General features: G+C 41.1%; 1 protein-coding gene across 2 annotated transcripts in view; it reads right to left on the bottom strand.

Moving 5' to 3' along the window:
* Positions 1-1314: 1314 nt before the first annotated feature.
* TMTC1 (transmembrane O-mannosyltransferase targeting cadherins 1) overlaps positions 1315-23095 on the bottom strand; it is a 74768-nt gene continuing 52987 nt past the window's right edge. For both annotated transcript variants that reach the window (XM_089671735.1, XM_089671736.1), the window contains exons 17-20: positions 17387-17524; positions 15208-15330; positions 9102-9179; positions 1315-7499 (exon numbers count right to left, since the gene is read on the bottom strand). In XM_089671735.1, the coding sequence (XP_089527861.1) occupies positions 7209-7499; positions 9102-9179; positions 15208-15330; positions 17387-17524 (630 nt within the window). In that variant the 3' untranslated portion in view covers positions 1315-7208. The remainder of the gene's footprint in view (positions 7500-9101; positions 9180-15207; positions 15331-17386; positions 17525-23095) is intronic.

The raw sequence follows: 23095 nt of genomic DNA, 5'->3' as shown, positions 1-23095 counted from the left end.
TTATCTGAGAATTTGTAGGTTTCATCTCAAAGCAAGATTTAATTTTATGTATGGAATTCGAGACAAAGAGGCCAAACATACAGCAGACACTTACCATGAGTATCACGCGATGCAAACCGCCTGCTGGAGATCAGTGGAGGGGACCCATCAGATGGTGTCAGGTTGAAGATAGCTGCATGTAGGTAAGGATTAGTGAGCTCTCTTGTTGGAAACAAGCAACATCTAATCATTTTGTTTTGGACATTTACCAAGATAATTGTGTGTGTATGTATATATATATATATATATTTGCTTGCAAATGTTCAGCAATGATGTGTACAATATTGTTTGAAATGGCATTTTAATACCAGTAGCTTATTTTGAAGAACCTGTGCAGTTAAAGCAAAGATTATCCTTTCCATATAGTTCCTTTTCCTCAATAAATGTAATTACCCTTCAAAGATACACAAGAGACCTAATATATTATCTTACCACCTGACACAACCAAGCTAGCAAGGAACAACATACAAAATGCCATAGTTCTGAAGAATTGGGCTGAATTTCCACATTAATCAGGTATGGGGAGTACAACAGATGGCACTCAGGTGCTCCAAATCTCAGGGCTGTCTTAAAGTGGACCTGTCATTAAATATATTTTCGTTAAATGTATGCATACAAAGTGAGGTGTCAGTGTAACACTTCCAGGTATTTATTAACCCTCACAGAATTTATAGTAATCCCCCTGACAATGCCTTCATCAGCTTTTCTCTCCAGAAGGACGACACCATCTTTGTTCCATCATCATTCAGACTCACCATTTACTTACCGGATTGAGAGCTGTTCACAAATCACTGATACAGATCAGCCCCTGCTGTAGCTTCTTACCTTGTGACTGACTACATTTTTTGTAACTGAAATTTGGATTTAAAGGTTTATTTCCATATAATATAGTGCATGTTCCCATATCAGCACTGCAGTGAAGTGCTTTTGAAAAATGCAACATGTTTTTTTTTTGCATTTAGTGTGTTGGGAGGCCCAAAGAAGTCAATGGCAGCACACCAAAACACATATAACATTTGATAAGTTTTGATGTGTTGGGAACAGGTATTACCAAGCAGTAGTCAATAGCTGTTAACCCTATCCACTTCAAATTCTAATTTAAAAGATGCATTGAAAATGTGCATCAACACTCATCCAAATGCATCTCAGCAAACATAGGAAACACATGCTGTTGCATAACAATGCACCTGCGTAACGCTACAAAAAATGCACCTCTACGAACATGCGCAGATATAAATGGACATCGAGTAATTTCCAAAAAATCACTTACACATCTCAGAATAACATTCTTGCTTTATTTGACATATCACAAGATCACATGACACAGCCATCTCTTTAAAGGTAAACAGAAAAATTAATTTCTTAATATAAAAATTCATCAAATACTCTTCCTCCAACAAAAAAAAAAAAGAAACTATTGCGCTGTTGAAAAAAGTAATTCTACATAGCAAACTTTTTGAATAAATAAAACCTAAATGTAATAATCAGATGTGCTCTAGGCGGTGACCTGCATTACGTTTTGACATTCCATTATATTTGTGCTACATCTGCTAATAGAAGCTGTATCTCTACTGTATTATGATATATATTTCTTTCAGGAAAAATATTCTTTACTTTGCATGTTTAGACATTTTAAATAGATCAATATGCCACTGTAAAAAAATAATTTCAGCAAAATGTATAAAACTTTACATATTCCAATAAAATACATACATATAACATTTAATAATTTATGAGGGTAGCAATACATCTGTAGGGTTTTTGCTGTGCTTTGGAAATAATTAGGATTTTCTGTCACTGTAAATTGGACTTTGCACGATAATGTAAAAAATACTTTCCTTGCACCTTGGCACAGTTACCATTTAAAGTGTGATATCACTGAGCCTTACGAGGGATCCCAGGAACACTAAGGAGCCCAAATCCCATAAGAATGCACAATTGAACAGTTCTGTAGCATCTTGAAGTGGGATTTGGGATCTTCAGCCTACCAGGGTTCCAGCGATGAGGTTCAGGGACAGCACTGTCTTCTAGGTGAGCACATGGGAAGCCAGGAATAAAGCAAGTATTTTTTATAGCTTTAACTAAGTAACATTTGTTGATGAGATGCAAAGTCTGCTTTAGTGATATGAATACATAAAGCAAAATGTGAGGCTCATTGGAAACATTGCTAAATTCCAAACTCCAGGCAATTGAAAAAATGCAGGTGAAATATATATTCTCATAAATGGAGCAGCGTTCGGCAGAGCCGGCAGTGGGAAAGGTGTTCACTCTTTTTTTTGCAGAAACAGCATTAGTCCTCGTGCACACTTGACGTTTTTACAGCGGCTGTTTTTGGCCTTTGATGTTTTTTTCTACAGCTAGTAAGCCCCCCAACATGTTATCCTATGTGTCCATTCACACATAGGCTGTAATCAACGTTTTTTTGGCTGGAAAAAAAACCCAGGACTAGTGGGTTTCTAGAGAGAGTTTTTTAGCTGTAAAAATGCTCTAATGCTGAAAACGCAGTAAAATGCCGCAAACTGGTGTTTTTGGACTTTTTTTGACCCAAAAACATTTTTTTTGGGGGTAAAAAAATGCTAAAAAACACAAACTCGGAAAAACTCGGCAAAACACTGCTAAACGCTAATGCAAAAACACTAAAAAAAAGCTGAGAAACTCACGTTTTTAGCGTGACCTTAGACAGCTAACATTACCTGCATTATCAAAACGTCCCATGTGCATGAGGACTTGTGGACAATTTGAATTTTGTGCCAGACATGCTTTAGAACACCTATGTGTTCCATTGCAGTGTGTTAATGCACGCATGTTAACCTCGTTTTTTTCATGTGTTAACATGTATTGCGTTAAGGCAGATTATTCATTATGAATGAGCTTCCAACACACTACAATGACTGGAAAAATGTGCATGGTCGTTTTTTTACAACATAGCACATTACAATGCACAGGCTGCAATGTGTCAGGCTCTCTTGTACAATGCATTGGAGTGCCACTGCAATGCACTGCACAGAGTAGGTGAGTTACCCTGCATTGTGGTAATACACACTAATGTGTATGTTTTCTCACATGTTGCCATGTCACACAAGCATGAATGGGCCCTCAGTTGTATTCTGAATAATTACATAGCTGGACTGAAGGGTAGGTTTTTATATCTGCCTGGCTGTATTCACTGAGCCACATAATATTACAGAAGATTACAAACAGAATGCTTAAGGAAGGTTTTGGCTAAATTCATCTGTCAGACATACAGGTTTAAAGCCTCTCACTTAAGTGATAAAAAAACCAGACACTCCGCATGCACTGAAGGGAACACTTTGCTCACAACACACAATGTTAGGGAATCTGATTGGTATCAATGCTGCAACCAAAACACATTAAAGGAAAAGCTTTGGGATTTCATCTTTTTTTTTTTAAAGCTCTTGTGCGATATACATTTTTCTTTCGTCATCCCAGAACTTTTACTGCCATTTGGCATTAACTCCACATCAAAAACTTTGTATTTACATATATACACTTGTATAATTGTCATCTATGAACATCCTGGTGTCTTTGACACTCTATCTCCATGTTCCATCAACTCTGCAAAAACTGAAAATGTAACAGCAACCAAAAGTTTTTTTTTTTTCTCAAAAGGGTTACAACCATTTTATTGCTGTCTGTTGCCGCGATTGGGAGGTTCATCCTCAATTCCTGTCTTGGTGACACCCTGTTATACCCCAACATATGCATACCTTCCAACAGTACCGAATGTGCAGAACTGCATTTTCACCTTGGTCCCACTGTCATGTGTACAGAGACTTTGTTCCACTTAGCCCTCCTTGCTGTTTAATTACAACCCCTTTATTTGTCATGTTTCTCCTCTCCTACTGAGCATTTTTTTGTGGTCACTCCTGTCCCATTAAGGCAGCCATACATGGATTGAAATTCGATTTCGATTCATGTATGGGTAGGCTGGTTGTACTGAAGTCAATCTACTTGCTTTCCCAACTGATCAGTGCCGCCAGCTATAGCCGGCAACACTGATCAGCAAGTTCTGACGGTGGGGCAGACTTGCCGCTATAAGAACACATAAGCACAGCAGCAAGAATTCCTCCATCCACCTCGAATGTGTAGATGGGGGAATCGGATAATTTTTTTTCATTCAACCCGCTGGCTGAACGAAAAGAAAATGATTAATGTATGGCCAGCTTTACAATGTGCCCACAGCTCATTTATCTGCAAATCACCGCCAGTGCTGTTCTTTCCATGGAGGGAGAGGGAGGAGAGGACTGAGTCCTACTCTGGAGCAGAAGAAGCAGTAAAGCAGCTTGTGTGAGGGAGAGAGGTGTGATTGATGCTGCTCACCCACACTATCCACACTTTGCACCAACACAGTCATCCAGGCACTGGGGGTCCTGTCCTTTGTGAAGACAATGAGAGGTTAGCCATTTTTGGATGGACATGAGGGTTTACTATTCCTCCTTCTTACACCAACCTTGGGGCATATATTCTCTCGCTGACCAGCAGTTATATTACTGGCACTTGTACTCTGCACACAGTGTTATATCTTGCATAGTCCTGACCCCTGCACGGCATTCACTATGTTGTATGTTATACTTCTGATCCCTGCACTGTATGTGCTGTGTACATTCTACTCTTGCCCTGTATATACTATGTTTTACTATATACTCCTGACCCCTGCACTGCATACTCTGTCATACATTATATTACTGATCCTTGATTTTTTGTTTTGTTACCTGTTGGTTGAACTGGATGGACTTGGTGTCTTTTTTCAGCCAGATTAGGTATGTAACTATGTAAAAATATAGTCACACCCTTTTTTCACTGGATACCCCCACTATTCACCACTATATGACACGTGCACTACATTCTGCCCATTAACAAGTTGTCTCTCTTTGTGAAGTCCAAAAGTTGAGAGGTATGTTCTGTATATGGTATAACAGGATGGTCAGGGTGAATCTCCCAGACAGCAATTAAAACTGGCAGGGGTTCTAACACTTCTCTAGTCTGTTGTAAAACAGGGGTTACACTTTTTTTTAAAAAAAGGAATACAATCTTCACGGTCTTTGTACTTCTCATATGTACTTGACTAAAGCCGCTATAAAAATTTAGAAGCATAATATTGTTGTAGTAGGAAATATTTTAACTTCTGTGAGCCATAATTAACTCAAGCTGAGTAGTAAATCTTGCCCTTAGGGTGACCATTTTGCTTTTTTGCCAAAAACACCTTATCTTACTGACAAGCCTTAAAAGGGGGCCATATAGGAAGGCTGTTAACCATTACAGTTAAAGCTCCTATCCAGTGTAGAAGTGCTTACAGGTATGACAGAACAACTAGAAAGGGCATTTATATGTTAGTAGGCCCTGCTTTGGCTCTGGTTGACAATTCCTGGCCAAGCCTGCTTGTGGGAAACAAGACAGCCTAGGATGCTAAGTTTAAGCCGATCACTAGAAATAGGTAGAAACCAACTTCATGACACAAATCTACACCTTTACTCAGAATTTTGAAAGAAGATATTTGTTTAAATGTCATGCATGGTTGTGGATACATATCCTGGTGACAAAGACATTAACCTGTTTAATAATGGTGCATATTTAGCTTATTGTAGGCCTACATGCTAATGTTAACTGGTCATGGTTCATTTGTGTCATTAAACATTCTCTCATTGTGGGTAACAAAAGAATGTGTATATGTTTTGTGTATGACAAGGACATCTTGTAAGAAGATTATGGATGGTGCCACAGGTCGTCTTGTACCCTGTGCTACTATTTATGCCTGGTGTACCACCATTACCTTGACAAACTGTTTTAATAAATTATAATAAACTAATAATATAATAATGTAATTTTGTAGAGATATGTTCATACCTCTCCTTCAATGCATGCATTGTATACTCCAGTGTAGAGGAGTGTGCATGTAAGACAAGAGGTAATGAATGAATTTCCCAACATTGGCCACCATTTAATGTCTGTAGACTGCTTAGAGCCTGCCACTGTCAAACCCCCAAAACCAGAGCACCCTCTACAGCATTGTCAGACACTTGTAGCCTCCTTCACAGGATGGGAGCATGGGTCATGACTGACAACAGAGCCGTTATGACAAGTTTAGCCCCTCTCTGACAATATTAGACAGCTGTATGTACTACTGCAAAATGTTGAGGTGGATAAGTATCTGCTCATCTCATTCATCCCTCATTGTATCTGAAAATGATAGAGGTGATTGCAACTTGTGACACCGAATGGCATCGCTAAAATTTGGATAGCCGCTGACAGAAAGTCCTATATGCCTTATTATGAGCCCTACACTGAATGGCCTCCCAGTGTTTATATAATCTTAGCCTATTGGTGGCACTGAAAGTAGCATGTATTAGGAAATGGGACAGGATGTCACTGAGGATAAGTTCAAAATAAAAGTGGTTTAAAAGATGGAGAGCTCCTTTTAATATTTCCAACTGCACTAATATAAATAACAGGGATGTCATCTCAGAATGACCATATAAAGGCTGATGTCTTGCTAAAATCTAAGCATTTAGTCACCTTGTCAAGACCTCCTGCGAAATTCTTCTTAATTTGCATGGTATATGCAGTGTGAAAGATTTGATCCCTTCTCTTTCTCTCTATTGAAAAGGAAATAATCAGCCATAAACAAAATTTCCAGCATCTTAGAAAGTCTCATCCTGTACTAAAGATTAGAATCTTACACAGCCCATAGTTCTAAATGGCTTCCATTCTTCATATGGGCATGTGGAAGGGTGTGGTGGAGCATGGCCACTCCTCCAGCTGACTCATTTAGGTCCTTTAATGTCGTCTCACTGACCAGCAGGACAGCGTGGAGGCTGGCAGGGGTGGGGCTACAATAGGCTTTTACAGGAAAGGTTAAGATGCACGTGTACCTTCAGCTGCCTTTATCTTGATGGCTTCCACTGAAGATAATCTCTGTTTAGGCAGCTTTTTTATCATATGGCTTATCTGACTTCCTCTCAAAGAAAAAAATGAAAGAACTGATAGAAAAAGGTAATGTTTTCCCTCCATGCTGTCATTGTCGGTTCATCTGGTGCTTTCCTTCTGTCTTCCATATCTGTAGGATCATTAGTGTCCTGTCCTGTAGCATTATCTGAATGTTGAGTATATTACCCATCTAATCCTGTGAAAGAATCTCTTAAATTTCTCTATCAAACCTGTCCTTTTGTTCTACTCTTTTTTATCTTCTGTTGACTTGTCCCACCAGATTCTTTATCTTGAACAGTTCTTATATATGTCCTGCTTTCCCCTATGCTGAATGTCTTTTCTTCTCTCTCCGTGCTCCCTCTTGTTATGTGTTGTCCATCAGAATCTTTTGCCTTTACTCCATGTATTTTGCTTTCCAAGCGCTCCAATTTTGCCAGATTCTCTTTTAGCAATTTGCTTTCAGGTTCCAAAACTGCGGCCTTCTCATAATAGATTCGGGCAGCGGTGTAATCACCCTGCAACAATCAAAGAGTGAGTGTAAAGACCAATTACAAATGACCACTGAAGAATCTTCTGTCTGCCCTACCATCTGTATAACCCTTATGAACCACAGCAATGTTTTTTTTTTTTGTATTTTACCTACTGGTCTTGTGATTTCGCTGTAACTTTGTCATTACTTATGACACTAGTAATACATACAGTATATATTCTTTGGTATTAACAATGTATTTTTTGGAGATAGCTTCAAAAAAGTAATTATGTTTTATACTACATTTTATAAAAAATAAAAGAAGAATATAAAAAAAGAAAAAGTATGCATTTTCTTATTTGAACTTTGCTAGCTTTACCACAACTAATATTAGTAGGAAAAGAAAGCAGAGGTAATTGGTAGAAGAGTTAAAGAATAAAGCATTAGTGTAAACTAGAAGAAACCAGATGTAGAAAGTTAGGCTGTGCTAGGAGAAGGGTGAGATGGGTGAGGCACACAAACAACAAACACCTTCAGGTTATACTATTGTCTACATGAGAATTGGACACTGGCAAACAAAAAGCAACAGTGGACCAGCCCATGATAACCCCTCCCTCTGCCAGTATGCCCTAGTTTTGCAGCAAAGAATTTCCAAGAGCATGATTATAAAAACAAAGAGGTGAGACCCATGTCCATCAATTGACTCCAAGAAAAAGATTTCACGATGTGTACAAAAATCCTGTCTATTTTCTTTCTGAACCGTTGAGGGACAAAACAAGTCTTTAATCTTCCAAAAGCAGCCAACTGAAGGGTGGGCAATACAGCAAAGAAACACTAACAAGCCCAAGAAAACAACTGGGGACTGGGGCTCAATGAGCCACCTGAAGTCTAAAGCTGGCATCATATGAAGCAGAAACACCAACCTGATAGAATGTGTGAACAGAGGGCCAGGTGGCAGATTTGCAAATCTGGAAACAGTGCCTGATGCTGAACAGTTCAAGAAGCACTCGCAGATCTAGCAGAGTGCTCCTTGACAGGAAAGGGCAGAACCTGATCCTTGAGACCATAAGCTTGGTGAAGAAAAAATAATGCTAGTTAAAACAGTTGGCCTTTATACAGTGGAGCTGCAGAAAAGGCTTCCATCCTCCTAGGAAGTTAGCAAAAAATGGCTGCTGTACTGGTATTCTGGGCTGGTCTACAGTTTTTTGTTTGCCAATATCAATTTCTCCTGTATAATCCATATGTGTCCCTGTGTCCCTCAATGGATGAAAAAATAACACATATTTAAAACTTACATAAGTTGGGATTGAAAACACACAAACACATAGGGGTTTAATTACTAAAGCTGGAGAGTGCAAAATCAGACTCCCTTCTGCATAGAAACCAATCAGCTTCCAGGTTTCATTGCCAAAGCTTCATTGAACAAGCTGAGGTTAGAAGCTGATTGGTTTCTATGCAGAAGGGAGTCTGATTTTGGACTCTCCAGCTTTAGTAAATAAACCCCATACTGCCATGTGTATAGAAGGAACATTACAGTATGTGCTTTGGTAAAAAAAAGGACTCTAAAAGGAAGAATAAGCTCAGACCAATTGTACCAAATTCAATATACTGTTCTTCTACTATCACATCCCCACATCCCTCATATTACCTGTATGTGTTTGATGCCTCCCATATTCATCCAGGCCTGTGCCTGTTTGGGACTCAGATCAGCTACAAGGCTGTAACTCTAAAAAAAAAAAAAAGAAAAGGAAGGGTTAGGAAGGATTAGGATTAGATCTCCTCTCAGGTTTTTACTGCTCTCCAGGGCTCCATTAGAGAGATTTACACTCACTTCCTGTTCTGCTGACAACAGTTTTTAAACAGACAGAATGTTAGGGAAAATATGCAACAGGGACACAGACAAAAATAAATAAAACTGACAGGGTCTATAGCCCTCCCTTACTCTACTAAACAAAAGCCTTTTAATTCCTTTCTCCTGAAGAGTTCCCCTTGTTTCTTGTCTGGTAAAACGTCAGCTCAGTGAGGAGAAACCTCTCTATTAAAAATGGGTTGTGGATGGGTGTTCCAGCATGACAATGACCCAAAACACATGGCCAAGGCAACAAAGGAGTGGCTCAAGAAGAAGCACATTAAGGTCCTGGAGTGGTCCAGCCAGTCTCCATACCTCAATCCGATTGAAAATCTATGGAGGGAGCTGAAAGTTTGAGTTGCCAAACGTCAGCCACCAAACCTTAATGACTTGGTAAGGATCTGCCAAGAGGAGTGGGCCAAAATCCCTCCTGAGATGTGTGCAAACCTGGTGGCCAATTACAGGAAACGTCTGACCTCTGTGATTGCCAACAAGGGATTTGCCACCAAGTACTAAGTCATGTTTTGTGGAGGGGATCAAATACTTATTTCCCTCATGAGCATGCAAACCAGGGCATCATTTGTTAGACATGCATTTCTTTTGAATTTTTTGTTGCTATTATGTCTCTCGGTGTTACAATACATCTACCATTCGATTTTTAGACTGATCATTTCTTTGTGAGTGGGCAAACATTCAAAATCAGCAGGGGATCAAATACTTATTTCCTTCACTGTATATGGTAACAGTTTGGTAGAAGGCACTTTTCTGTTACCTATGCGCAATGACAGCTTCATAAAGACAAAGTTTGACCACTTTGGTGTGGAGTAACTCAAGTGGTCTGCAAAGAGCCTTGATCTCAACCATACCTAACACAACAGGGGTGAGTTGGAACACTGATTGATAGCCAGGTCATCCAACATCAGTATTAGAGATGAGCGAATCGAACATGACGAAGTGGAATTCGTTCCGAAGATTTGGAAAAATTCTATTCGCGACGAATCCGAAGATTAGCAAACTTCGGATGCACGAATCGAATTTTCCCAAAAATGGCGGCGACATGTGTGGCGACGGAGAAAATGGACAGAGAAGATGGGGCGGGGATCTCTGGGAAGGCGCGCAGACAAGGCGCGCTGACCCATAATGCATTCATGACATGTGATCGCATTAGCCAATCAGCAGCCAGCCAGCACTGTGTAATGGTGGAGCTATAAATCGCGGCCATCTTAGAATTCTCCATTAGCCTCCGGTCATTCAAGAGAGACAGACCTGTGTGTATTAAGGGACAGAGTTAGGGCCACAGAATCGTTACTCAGGGACACAGAATCGTTACTCAGGGACACAGAATCGTTACTCAGGGACACAGAATCGTTACTTAGGGCCACAGCTATCAAAGAATCGAAAATTTAAAGTGACATACACCCTTTTTTTTTTTGGTGGCTGTCGTGCACAGTTGGTGCTGCAGTTTGCCGATTGTGCAAAATAAACTGACTTTCTGCTTCACAACCACTATTGTACGTTCAAAGAGTTAAATCCATTTACACGCCGGCTGGCGGTAATATTTTTTGGGTGATTAGTGCATTCCAGTGACACAAACGTACAGTTTCCAGCCAACGGCAAGCTGCAATTGACCGATTGTGCTAAATAAACTGACTTTCTGCTTCACAACCACTATTGTACGTTCAAAGAGTTAGATCCATTTACACGCCGGGTGGCGGTAATATTTTTTGGGTGATTAGTGCATTCCAGTGACATAAACGTACAGTTTCCAGCCAACGGCAAGCTGCAATTGACCGATTGTGCTAAATAAACTGACTTTCTGCTTCACAACCACTATTGTACGTTCAAAGAGTTAAATCCATTTACACGCCGGCTGGCGGTAATATTTTTTGGGTGATTAGTGCATTCCAGTGACAGAAACGTACAGTTTCCAGCCAACGGCAAGCTGCAATTGACCGATTGTGTACAATAAACTGACTTTCTGCTTCACAACCACTATTGTACGTTCAAAGAGTTAAATCCATTTACACGCCGGCTGGCGGTAATATTTTTTGGGTGATTAGTGCATTCCAGTGACATAAACGTACAGTTTACAGCCAACGGCCAGCTGCACCTCGGGAATTGCTTTGTATATCTGTCGCCTTAGAGGCCGCTGTCTGAACAGCTCATGAATTGCTTTCTATATGTGTCGCCTTTGAGGCCGCTGGCTGGACAGCTGATGAATTGATCTGTATATATGTACTTATTGTCCGCTGTCCGGACAGCTCATGAATTACTTTTTGTATATAGCCTTCCAAACCACTCTCAGAATAAGTCATGATATTCATGCTGTGTATAGCCTTATAGGCCAATGGTCAATCAAGTCATGATTGTTATAGTGTGTATAGCCTTATAGGCCACTTTCTGGCATCCAGTTGCTGTAGCCCCCATCACCACACTGTGCCATGGGCCCCTGTACCGCCTTCTCATACTGCTGCCAGATCCATCCTCTGCCATGTGCGTATTTGTCGTCTGCTCACGCTGCTGGGTTCCAGTTTTAAACCTAGGCCTGTGTATGGCTTCCGAATACTGCTGCCTCCACCGCCACCCTGCGCCATGTGCCTCTGTCGTCTGCTCACGCTGCTGACGGCTTCCCCTTTTTAACCTAGGCCTGTGTATGGCTTCTGAATACTGCTGCCTCCACCGCCACCCTGCGCCATGTGCCTCTGTTGTCTGCTCACGCTGCTGACGGCTTCCGCTTTTTAAACTAGTCCTGTGTATGTCTTCCGAATACTGCTGCCTCCACCGCCACCCTGCGCCATGTGCCACTTTCGGGTCTCCTCACACTGCTGCCAGGTCCATACTGATTCATGGCCCCCTGTACCGGCTCCTCATGAACGTGGTTCAGCGGGTTTGCATCACTTAACGGCAAATCGTTGACAAATGCTGGGACGTTCAGTGTTGTGCGCATTAAGCCAGACACCAAAGGGCAGCACAGACCTGTTATTACTCGCTCAAGCATGGCTGAACAAAACCAGTCTCTACCACAAATTGGACCCAGACCTGCCCAGGGTCTCGTAACTAGATTGCACGGAGGAGTAGAGTCCGTTATCGGAATTAAATAGACAAAACGCCACACCAAAAAGAGTGGCCATTTCCAACACTTATTCCAGAAAGGGGAACAACCCGTTTCATATACGGCCCGTAGACGTTTCACGTCTGCCACATTCAGTCGATTTAAGACGCAAGCTCCACTTCCTGTGGTCTCTGACCGTCGATATACCTTTAAGTGTCAGCTTTGAAGCTATATTCCCTCCGGAGCACTGACACTGGTGCCCTTCCGTCAACATGCCTTTAAGTTTCAGTTTTCAACCATATTCCCCACAGAAGCCAAACTCTTGGGTATCCCAGAAGCTGCTCAGCGGGTCAGGGCAATAAAGCTCCCGGTTCGCAGGTTGTTCCGTCTTATGGATGGAAGTACGACGGTATATGATCTTCTTCGCACCCACGGCATTACCTCATAAAATTTCTGCATTGCATCTGCAATCACAACGCTGACTTCCCGGATCGCCACTCAGCCATTGGACTCTTGATAGTCGTCTCCCCACACTGCTGCTGGGGGGACTTTTTAACCTAGGCCTGTGTATGGCCTTCAATTGAAGCTGCTTCCGCTCCGCCACTCTGCCATTGGACTCTTGATAGTCGTCTCCCCACGCTGCTGCTGGGGGGACTTTTTAACATAGGCCTCTGTATGGCCTTTAATTGAAGCTGCTTACGCTCCGCCACTCTGCCATGGGCCTCTTGGGTATCCCAGAAGCTGCTCAGCGGGTCAGGGCAATAAAGCTCCCGGTTCGCAGGTTGTTCCGTCTTATGGATGGAAGTACGACGGTATATGATCTTCTTCGCACCCACGGCATTACTTCGTTGAATTTCTGCATTGCATCTGCAATCACAATGCTGACTTCCCGGATCGCCACTCAGCCATTGGACTCTTGATAGTCGTCTCCCCACACTGCTGCTGGGGGGACTTTTTAACCTAGGCCTGTGTATGGCCTTCAATTGAAGCTGCTTCCGCTCCGCCACTCTGCCATTGGACTCTTGATAGTCGTCTCCCCACACTGCTGCTGGGGGGACTTTTTAACATAGGCCTATGTATGGCCTTCAATTTAAGCTGCTTACGCTTCGCCACTCTGCCATGGGCCCCTGTACCGCCTCCTCATGCTGCTGCCAGGTCCAGAGTGTGTCATGGGTCCCTGTACGGCCTCCCATTGCTGCTGACTTCATCGCCAGACTCTGCCATGTGCCACTTTCAGGTCTCCTTACACTGTTGGTGGGTTCCATTTTGTGATAGGGTGCTGTATGGCCTTCCATTGCTGCTGCCTCCACCGCCACCCTGCGCCATGTGCCTCTGTCGTCTGCTCACGCTGCTGACGGCTTCCGCTTTTTAACCGAGGCCTGTGTTTGGCTTCCGAATACTGCTGCATCCACCGCCACCCTGCGCCATGTGTCTCTGTCGTCTGCTCACGCTGCTGACGGCTTCCGCTTTTTAACCTAGGCCTGTGTATGGCTTCAGAATAATGCTGCCTACACCGCCACCCTGCGCCATGTGCCTCTGTCGTCTGCTCACGCTGCTGCCAGGTCCATACTGATTCATGGCCCCCTGTACCGGCTCCTCATGAACGTGGTTCAGCGGGTTTACATCACTTAACGGCAAATCGTTGACAAACGCTGGGACGTTCAGTGTTGTGCGCATTAAGCCAGACACCAAAGGGCAGCACAGACCTGTTATTACTCGCTCAAGCATGGCTGAACAAAACCAGTCTCTACCACAAATTGGACCCAGACCTGCCCAGGGTCTCGTAAGTAGATTGCACGGAGGAGTAGAGTTCGTTATTGGAATTAACTGTGAGGGACTTTTAAACCTAGGCCTGTGTATGGCCTTCAATTGAAGCTGCTTCTGCTCCGCCACTCTGCCATTGGACTCTTGATAGTCGTCTCCCCACGCTGCTGCTGGGGGGACTTTTTAACATAGGCCTCTGTATGGCCTTCAATTTTAGCTGCTTACGCTCCGCCACTCTGCCATGGGCCCCTGTACCGCCTCCTCATGCTGCTGCCAGGCCCGTAATCTGCCATGGGCCCGCGTACCGACTCCTCATGCTGCTGCCAGGCCCGTAATCTGTCATGGGCCCCTGTACCGCCTCCTCATGCTGCTGCCAGGTCCAGAGTGTGTCATGGGTCCCTGTACGGCCTCCCATTGCTGCTGTCTCCATCGCCACACTCTGCCATGTGCCACTTTCAGGTCTCATCACACTGCTGGTGGGTTCCATTTTGTCATAGGGTGCTGTATGGCCTCCCATTGCTGCTGCCTCCACCGCCACACTGTGGCTCCACACTCTGGTTTTGGCCCCGTGACTGCCCAAATGAGTGAAGTGTGCGGTGATTCTAAGATCGACGGCACTCATCTGCATGTCATACTGACTGACAGTATTATTTCTCTTCCCCAGCAGACTCCAAGGGCATTTAAATTAAAGGTACAGTGTTCTGCACTATTATAAAGGCTCTCTGAAGCCTAGAAACACCCTTTTTATAAGTTAAATTCGCAGCGAATATATTCGGCTCGAAGCGAATTTATTCGGCGAATTCGGCGAATCAGCCGAACCGAATTTTAGAATAATTCGCTCATCTCTAATCAGTATCTGATCTAAAAAAATGTACTTTAGGTTCAATGGTCACTACTCCCTACAGACACTCAAAAATCTTGTATAAAGCCTTCCTAGAAGTGTGGAGGCTGTTATACCCACAAAGGAGGAGTCAATTCAATATCACTGTCCATTGGTTTGACAGGAGATGTTTAACAAGCTTATATGGGTGTGATGGTCAGGTACTCACAAACCATTGTCTATAAAGTGTATCATCATGCAAGGGATACCTGGAAGGCTTTGTCCAGTTGGTTAAGCTCTCGCAGTTGGTTGCCTTTTGTAAAATGAAGATCAGATATGATTTTAGGGTCTTTTGGCTTCATCTGCAGGGCAATATCGATCATTTCTAAAGCCTGCAGAACAGGAAGAAATTACATTTTAACTCACAGAAATAAATGTGACTATCTACCTGCTGTTTCTGGTGATATCCACATGTCTATGACAGTTTTGAAAGCCTAGTCTAAAAGGTATCAGATTTGAGGATGCCTAATTGAGCTTCCTTCTCTCCATAGACATTAACACGTATATGCAGTAAAAGTATATTAAATTTATATTGTTGTTGTCATTCACAAGTATGGGGGAGGAGTAAATATAGAGAAACTGAATATGTGTTCTGGCAGCTTCTACACACCAAAGGATTTCCACAATCAGATCACCTTGGGCTGTGCCAAGGATGAGTGACAATAAGATTTAAGTGCCACACCCTGATATTTAAATCCAGATAAAGGTTTATTCCAATGACAAGATGTTTACAAAGCCAATGTGTTTCTGCAGCTGTAGCTCTGCCTCCTTCATCAGGGCTTAAGATGTATGTGGACTCAGCATTAAATGTATTGCTAGGTGTTATGGCAATGGTGTGGATTTACACAGCATATGTCAACAGCTGCTTCTAAATTACTACTGAGTCTGCATACATTGTTTCATTTTCTTAATCCCTGATGAAGGGAGCAGAGCTGCAGCCTTTAAAATGTGTTGGGTTTTCAAAAAACTGTCCTTAAAGTCAATTTGTATCTGGATTTGAATACCACAGTGTGGCACTTCAGTTGTCAGTTAACACAGCCTTTAATTGTATCTAAGGGGTGAGACGCCACTCTAACCGGACCCTGTGCTCAGTGGCCATGAAAACACGTTTTCATGGCCAATTAGGCTAATATAAGTCTCTGTCCTGCTTGTATCTCTCACCTCTGTGACCAAGCCCTGATGGGCAGGAGGAAATGTGTTAGTGCCCATGGCCAGAACGGCACTGGCTGAGGCCATATAAACTAACATATTCCAAGAGCACAGGGTCCAGTTTAGAGTGGCATCTCACACCTTACATGCAGCACTTCTGGATTATGTGAATGGATGCCTGCTCCCGCTTCATAGATACCGGTAGGGAAGGATTATAGCCTCTGCTTGGAGCAGCGCTTCAAGCCTTTCATGACCACAGCCTTTTATTGTGGTCTGTTTCCTGCTGAACATATTTTCTCTGGCTTATTCTCTGGTAAAAGGTTGTCCTCAGAGTAGGAAGAGAGCGGGCATCTCTCTAATATACCTTTGGATAGCAGTAAAGCTTGCCAGGGGTTCTAAAACAAGTTCATCCAAAAATATTTTGGGTACAGATACACTCTGAGTCAAGTATTCATGTTTATGGAACACACCTATATGGGACTGTTGTATCTGGGATTACATGAATGCTAGGATTTGTTGTTTGTCTGTCACTGTAGACTGGGAGTGGATAATCCATCTGAACGGCTGTAAATTAGTTTTTCTGGTTAGAGTTGTCTGTCTTTCTCATCGGTTAGAGACATTAATAACTTCCTCCTAAAATATGGATGCTTCTTTAAACTATATCTCTTGAGTACCAGAACACAAATGCTGAGTTGTGCACGGATCGCTAACTACTATATCTTGTGTCCAGATCATGTCTGTGTAGCTGGAGATCCCTCAAATTCAGCAACACAACTGTGTGTGTAGTCCTGAACTTTGCTCTAACTTCAAACCACTGATTACCTCACTCTTGGCCACTTATATGTCTAACTAAATGGTGAGATTTATTTATTTTTATTTATTACAGGTACTTATATAGCGCCATCAATTTACACAGTGTTTCACATATATTGTGCACATCAGTCCCTAACCCTCAAGGGGTGTACAATCTAAGGTCCCTAACTCACATTCATACATACACATACTAGGGCCAATTTAGACAGGATCCAATTAACCTACCAGCATGTCTTTGGAGTGTGGGAGGAAACCGGAGATGATGGGGATTGTTGCCATGGCAAGTCAAAGCAAAGTCAAGGCCTATATCTTTTGGTTTCAGGGAATCTTGATGCTGGTAGTGGGTTCTTTGTTCGGTTGGGGAACTGACTGGCTGTCCTGACTGATTTTATCAATTCTAAGGGACTAAATGTCACATAAGAGTACCTTGATATATTTCTCCTGCTTGCTGTAGATGGCAGATAGGAGACGATAACACTCTATACAGTCTGGTGCATCTGCTGCTATACGGTGAGTTAGAGTCTCTGCCTCATTTGACTGACCCATCACTGCCTGGACTTGGGCCTGCAGGGCAAAGTGGACATCAGAGAAGGAGAAGAAAAACAGATCCAAAGCTAGATAAAATACATAATGGATTAGAAAATGCAAAGCATGCAAAAGGAACATGAACAGTAGCAATACTGAGAAAAAATTAATTATATAGAAAATATTAAGAAAGTTTAAAATGGGGTAATATTCACTAAAAGAAATGTGGACAGTGTCTAGGGCAGCAGGAGAAAGGCTTGGTTCACACTAGAGATGAGCGAATCGAACCAGGCGAAGTGGAATTCGTTTCGAATTTCAGGAAAAATTCGATTCGCGTCGAATCCGAATATTTGCATAATTCGGGTGCGCGAATCGGATTTTTCCCGATCAGCCGGCAAAAGTGTCCCTGCAGAGAGCTCCGCTATTTCTGACAGTTCTCTGACAGTTCCTTCAAATGTACAGCGGTTGAAACATTGTATCTATTTGTTTCCATTTAGGATACAGATGTTTTTATTCGGAAATAAATAGATACAATGTTTCAACCGCTGTACATGTGAAGGAACTGTCAGAGAACTGTCAGAAATAGCGGAGCTCTCTGCAGATACACTTTTTGCTGTACTGGAATACTTCTTCTTTTCATTCTTCTTTTCATTCTTCTCATTCTTCTTTTCATTCTTTTTTTCATTCTTCTCATTCTTCTTTTCATTCTTCTTCTTCTTTTCATTCTTCTTTTCATTCTTCTCATTCTTCTTTTCTTCTTCATGAAAAGAAGAATGAGAAGAAGAATGAAAAGAAGAATGAAAAGAAGAAGAAGAATGAGAAGAAGAATGAGAAGAATGAAAAGAAGAATGAGAAGAATGAAAAGAAGAATGAAAAGAAGAAGAAGAATGAAAAGAAGAATGAAAAGAAGAAGAAGAAGAATCTTTTCATTCTTCTCATTCTTCTTTTCATTCTTCTTTTCATTCTTCTTCTTCTTCTTTTCATTCTTCTTCTTCTTTTCATTCTTCTTTTCATTCTTCTTCTTCTTTTCATTCTTCTTCTTCTTTTCATTCTTCTTTTCATTCTTCTTCTTTTCATTCTTCTCATTCTTCTTTTCATTCTTCTTCTTCTTCTTTTCATTCTTCTTCTTCTTTTCATTCTTCTTTTCATTCTTCTTCTTCTTCTTTTCATTCTTCTTCTTTTCATTCTTCTTTTCATTCTTCTTCTTCTTTTCATTCTTATTCTTCTTCTTTTCATTCTTCTCATTCTTCTTTTCATTCTTCTTTTCATTCTTCTTCTCATTCTTCTTTTCATTCTTCTTCTTTTCATTCTTCTTTTCATTCTTTTCATTCTTCTTTTCTTCTTCATGAAAAGAAGAATGAGAAGAAGAATGAAAAGAAGAATGAAAAGAAGAATAAGAAGAATGAAAAGAAGAATGAAAAGAAGAAGAAGAATGAAAAGAAGAATGAGAAGAAGAATGAAAAGAAGAATGAGAAGAAGAATGAGAAGAATGAAAAGAAGAATGAGAAGAATGAAAAGAAGAATGAAAAGAAGAAGAAGAAGAATGAAAAGAAGAAGAAGAATGAAAAGAAGAATGAAAAGAAGAAGAATCTTTTCATTCTTCTCATTCTTCTTTTCATTCTTCTTTTCATTCTTCTTCTTCTTCTTTTCATTCTTCTTCTTCTTTTCATTCTTCTTTTCATTTTTCTTCTTTTCATTCTTCTTCTTCTTTTCATTCTTCTTTTCATTCTTCTTCTTCTTTTCATTCTTCTTCTTCTTTTCATTCTTCTTTTCATTCTTCTTCTCATTCTTCTTTTCATTCTTCTTCTTCTTCTTTTCATTCTTCTTTTCATTCTTCTTTTCTTCTTCATGAAAAGAAGAATGAGAAGAAGAATGAAAAGAAGAATGAAAAGAAGAAGAAGAATGAGAAGAACAATGAAAAGAAGAATGAAAAGAAGAATGAGAAGAATGAAAAGAAGAATGAAAAGAAGAAGAAGAATGAGAAGAAGAATGAAAAGAAGAATGAGAAGAATGAGAAGAATGAAAAGAAGAATGAAAAGAAGAATGAAAAGAAGAAGAAGAAGAATGAAAAGAAGAAGAAGAATGAATGAAAAGAAGAATGAAAAGAAGAAGAATGAAAAGAAGAATGAGAAGAAGAATGAAAAGAAGAATGAAAAGAAGAATGAGAAGAATGAAAAGAAGAATGAAAAGAAGAAGAAGAAGAATGAGAAGAAGAATGAGAAGAAGAATGAAAAGAAGAATGAGAAGAATGAAAAGAATAATGAGAAGAATGAAAAGAAGAATGAAAAGAAGAATGAAAAGAAGAAGAAGAAGAATGAAAAGAAGAAGAAGAATGAAAAGAAGAATGAAAAGAAGAAGAATCTTTTCATTCTTCTCATTCTTCTTTTCATTCTTCTTCTTCTTCTTTTCATTCTTCTTCTTCTTTTCATTCTTCTTTTCATCCTACTTCTTTTTCTTCTTCATCCTCATCCTCTTCTTCTTCTTCTGAGGATGAGGATGAGGATGAAGAAGAAGAAGAAGAAGTAGGATGAAAATAAGAAGAATTCCAAGCCGGCAAAAAGTGTATCTGCAGAGCTCCGCTAAGTGTATCTGCAGAGCTCCGCTATTTCTGACAGTTCTCTGACATTCACTCCATACAGCGGTTGAAACATTGTATCTATTTGTTTCCATTTATGGAAACAAATAGATACAATGTTTCAACCGCTGTATGGAGTGAATGTCAGAGAACTGTCAGAAATAGGCTATTTCTGACAGTTCTCTGACATTCACTCCATACATTCTGCAGATACACTTAGAGGAGCTCTGCAGATACACTTTTTGCCGGTTTGGAATTCTTCTTATTTTCATCCTACTTCTTCTTCTTCTTCTTCTTCTTCTTCATCCTCATCCTCGGAAGAAGAGGATGAGGATGAGGATGAAGAAGAAGAAGAAGTAGGATGAAAATAAGAAGAATTCCAAGCCGGCAAAAAGTGTATCTGCAGAGCTCCTCTATTTCTGACAGTTCTCTGACATAGAACTGTCAGAAATAGAGGAGCTCTGCAGATACACTTTTTGCCGGCTTGGAATTCTTCTTATTTTCATCCTACTTCTTCTTCTTCATCCTCATCCTCATCCTCTTCTTCTTCTGAGGATGAGGATGAAGAAGAAGAAGAAGAAGAAGTAGGATGAAAATAAGAGGAATTCCAAGCCGGCAAAAAGTGTATCTGCAGAGCTCCTCTAAGTGTATCTGCAGAATAGAGGAGCTCTGCAGATACACTTTTTGCCGGCTTGGAATTCTTCTTATTTTCATCCTACTTCTTCTTCTTCTTCATCCTCATCCTCAGAAGAAGAAGAAGAGGATGAGGATGAGGATGAAGAAGAAGAAGAAGAAGTAGGAAGAAAATAAGAATTCCAAGCCAGCAAAAAGTGTATCTGCAGAGCTCCGCTAAGTGTATCTGCAGAGCTCCGCTATTTCTGACAGTTCTCTGACATTCACTCCATACAGCGGTTGAAACATTGTATCTATTTGTTTCCATTTATGGAAACAAATAGATACAATGTTTCAACCGCTGTATGGAGTGAATGTCAGAGAACTGTCAGAAATAGGCTATTTCTGACAGTTCTCTGACATTCACTCCTCAACCGCTGTATGGAGTGAATGTCAGAGAACTGTCAGAAATAGCCTATTTCTGACAGTTCTCTGACATTCACTCCATACAGCGGTTGAAACATTGTATCTATTTGTTTCCATAAATGGAAACAAATAGATACAATGTTTCAACCGCTGTATGGAGTGAATGTCAGAGAACTGTCAGAAATAGCGGAGCTCTGCAGATACACTTAGCGGAGCTCTGCAGATACACTTTTTGCCAGCTTGGAATTCTTCTTATTTTCATCCTACTTCTTCATCCTCATCCTCTTCTTCTTCTTCTGAGGATGAGGATGAAGATGAAGAAGAAGAAGAAGAAGAAGTAGGATGAAAATAAGAAGAATTCCAAGCCGGCAAAAAGTGTATCTGCAGAGCTCCTCTAAGTGTATCTGCAGAATAGAGGAGCTCTGCAGATACACTTTTTGCCGGCTTGGAATTCTTCTTATTTTCATCCTACTTCTTCTTCTTCTTCTTCTTCTTCCTCTTCATCCTCATCCTCATCCTCTTCTTCTTCTTCTGAGGATGAGGATGAAGAAGAAGAAGAAGTAGGATGAAAATAAGAAGAATTCCAAGCCGGCAAAAAGTGTATCTGCAGAGCTCCGCTAAGTGTATCTGCAGAGCTCCGCTAAGTGTATCTGCAGAGCTCAGCGGTTGAAACATTGTATCTATTTGTTTCCATTTATGGAAACAAATAGATACAATATTTCAACCGCTGTATGGAGTGAATGTCAGAGAACTGTCAGAAATAGGCTATTTCTGACAGTTCTCTGACATTCACTCCACACAGCGGTTGAGGAGTGAATGTCAGAGAACTGTCAGAAATAGCCTATTTCTGACAGTTCTCTGACATTCACTCCATACAGCGGTTGAAACATTGTATCTATTTGTTTCCATTTATGGAAACAAATAGATACAATGTTTCAACCGCTGTATGGAGTGAATGTCAGAGAACTGTCAGAAATAGCGGAGCTCTGCAGATACACTTAGCGGAGCTCTGCAGATACACTTTTTGCCGGCTTGGAATTCTTCTAATTTTCATCCTACTTCTTCTTCTTCTTCTTCATCCTCATCCTCTTCTTCTTCTTCTGAGGATGAAGAAGAAGAAGAAGAAGAAGAAGAAGTAGGATGAAAGTAAGAAGAATTCCAAGCCGGCAAAAAGTGTATCTGCAGAGCTCCGCTAAGTGTATCTGCAGAGCTCCGCTAAGTGTATCTGCAGAGCTCCGCTAAGAAATAGCGGAGCTCTGCAGATACACTTTTTGCCGGCTTGGAATTCTCCTTCTTCTCATCCTTCTTCTTCTTCTCATCTTTTTCTTCTTCTCATCCTTCTCCTTCTTCTCATCCTTCTCCTTCTTCTCATCCTTCTTCTTCTCATCCTTCTTCTTCTCATCCTTCTCCTTCTTCTCATCCTTCTCCTTCTTCTCATCCTTCTTCTTCTTCTCATCCTTCTTCTTCTTCTCATCCTTCTCCTTCTTCTCATCCTTCTTCTTCTTCTCATCCTTCTTCTTCTTCTCATCCTTCTTCTTCTTCTCATCCTTCTTCTTCTTCTCATCCTTCTCCTTCTTCTCATCCTTCTTCTTCTTCTCATCCTTCTTCTTCTCATCTTTCTCCTTCTTCTCATCCTTCTTCTCATCCTTCTCCTTCTTCTCATCCTTCTTCTCATCCTTCTCCTTCTTCTCATCCTTCTCCTTCTTCTCATCCTTCTCCTTCTTCTCATCCTTCTCCTTCTCCTTCTTCTCATCCTTCTCCTTCTCCTTCTTCTCATCCTTCTCCTTCTTCTCATCCTTCTCCTTCTCCTTCTTCTCATCCTTCTCCTTCTTCTCATCCTTCTCCTTCTTCTCATCCTTCTCCTTCTTCTCATCCTTCTCCTTCTTCTCATCCTTCTCCTTCTCCTTCTTCTCATCCTTCTCCTTCTTCTCATCCTTCTCCTTCTCCTTCCTCATCTCCAAGGGCATTTAAATTAAAGGTACAGTGTTCTGCACTAA

This window comes from Staurois parvus, unplaced genomic scaffold, assembly GCF_062004578.1.
Source record: "Staurois parvus isolate SC_StPar_1 unplaced genomic scaffold, SC_StPar_1.0 ptg000114l, whole genome shotgun sequence".
NCBI lineage: Eukaryota > Metazoa > Chordata > Amphibia > Anura > Ranidae > Staurois > Staurois parvus.
The sequence above is the reverse complement of the archived record's forward strand: the minus strand, read 5'-3'. Positions and strand labels throughout refer to the sequence as shown.